At 62.1% G+C, this 741-nt stretch overlaps 1 protein-coding gene across 1 annotated transcript in view; it reads left to right on the top strand.

Annotated features, from left to right (window-relative positions):
• Positions 1 to 741, top strand: part of GTF3C2 (general transcription factor IIIC, polypeptide 2, beta 110kDa) — a gene marked incomplete at both ends in the record, with an annotated part of 9,370 nt that overhangs the window by 3,356 nt on the left and 5,273 nt on the right. The window contains 2 exons of the mRNA XM_010018657.1: positions 137 to 248; positions 396 to 513. Of these exons, the coding sequence (XP_010016959.1) occupies positions 137 to 248; positions 396 to 513 (230 nt within the window). The remainder of the gene's footprint in view (positions 1 to 136; positions 249 to 395; positions 514 to 741) is intronic.

Genomic DNA, 741 nt, shown 5'->3' with positions numbered 1-741 from the left:
CAGCCATGGCCTGAACCCTGCAGGGGCTGTGCTAGTAGCTAGCTTTGCTGCTGGTCTACACTGGAAGCTGCTGGTGTATACTGGAACTGCTGGGCACCAGCTGCTGTGTTCTTCATGGCTCAACCCATGCCTACAGCTCTGCCAACAAAGCTGGGCTGGCTTACGCCATTGCTGCTGATCATGGCTGCGTCTGGGACATGAAGTTCTGCCCTAGCGGTGCCTGGGAGCTGCCCACCACTGCCAGGAAGGTGAGCGTGCTGATGGAAGAGCTACCCAGGCCCTAGGAACCACCTTTGGTTTGCCCCAGGGTTCCTAAGTGAATGCCCTTGCTAAAGCCTTGCCTTCCCAGGCTGGGGACAGTGACCCTGCGGTTGAGCCTTTGTGTTGTTCTGCAGCACCCACAGATGAGCCGGCTGGGCCTGCTGGCCGTGGCTTTCTCAGATGGCAAAGTGGTGCTGTACTCCCTCCCGCACCCCGGGGCCCTTCAGCGCTCCAAGAGAATCCAGGTAAAAGGTAGGAAGAGCTGCGCCACCGGGCAGGGGTGTCCTGGCCCTTATCCCACAGTGCCGGGCTGGGCAGCGTGTGAGCCCTGGGACTGGGGCCCCTCTGCCCGCACGTGAGGGAGCCTGCTCTGCTGTACTGTGGGGATGGGGCACAGCTGTAGAGCAGCGGGACCATGCTCAGGCCAGCGCTGCCCTGCCCAAGAGCTGTGTGCAGTGGGGCAGCAGCCCCGGCACAACA

This window comes from Nestor notabilis, unplaced genomic scaffold (genome assembly GCF_000696875.1).
Source record: "Nestor notabilis isolate BGI_N333 unplaced genomic scaffold, ASM69687v1 scaffold17547, whole genome shotgun sequence".
NCBI lineage: Eukaryota > Metazoa > Chordata > Aves > Psittaciformes > Psittacidae > Nestor > Nestor notabilis.
The sequence above is the reverse complement of the archived record's forward strand: the minus strand, read 5'-3'. Positions and strand labels throughout refer to the sequence as shown.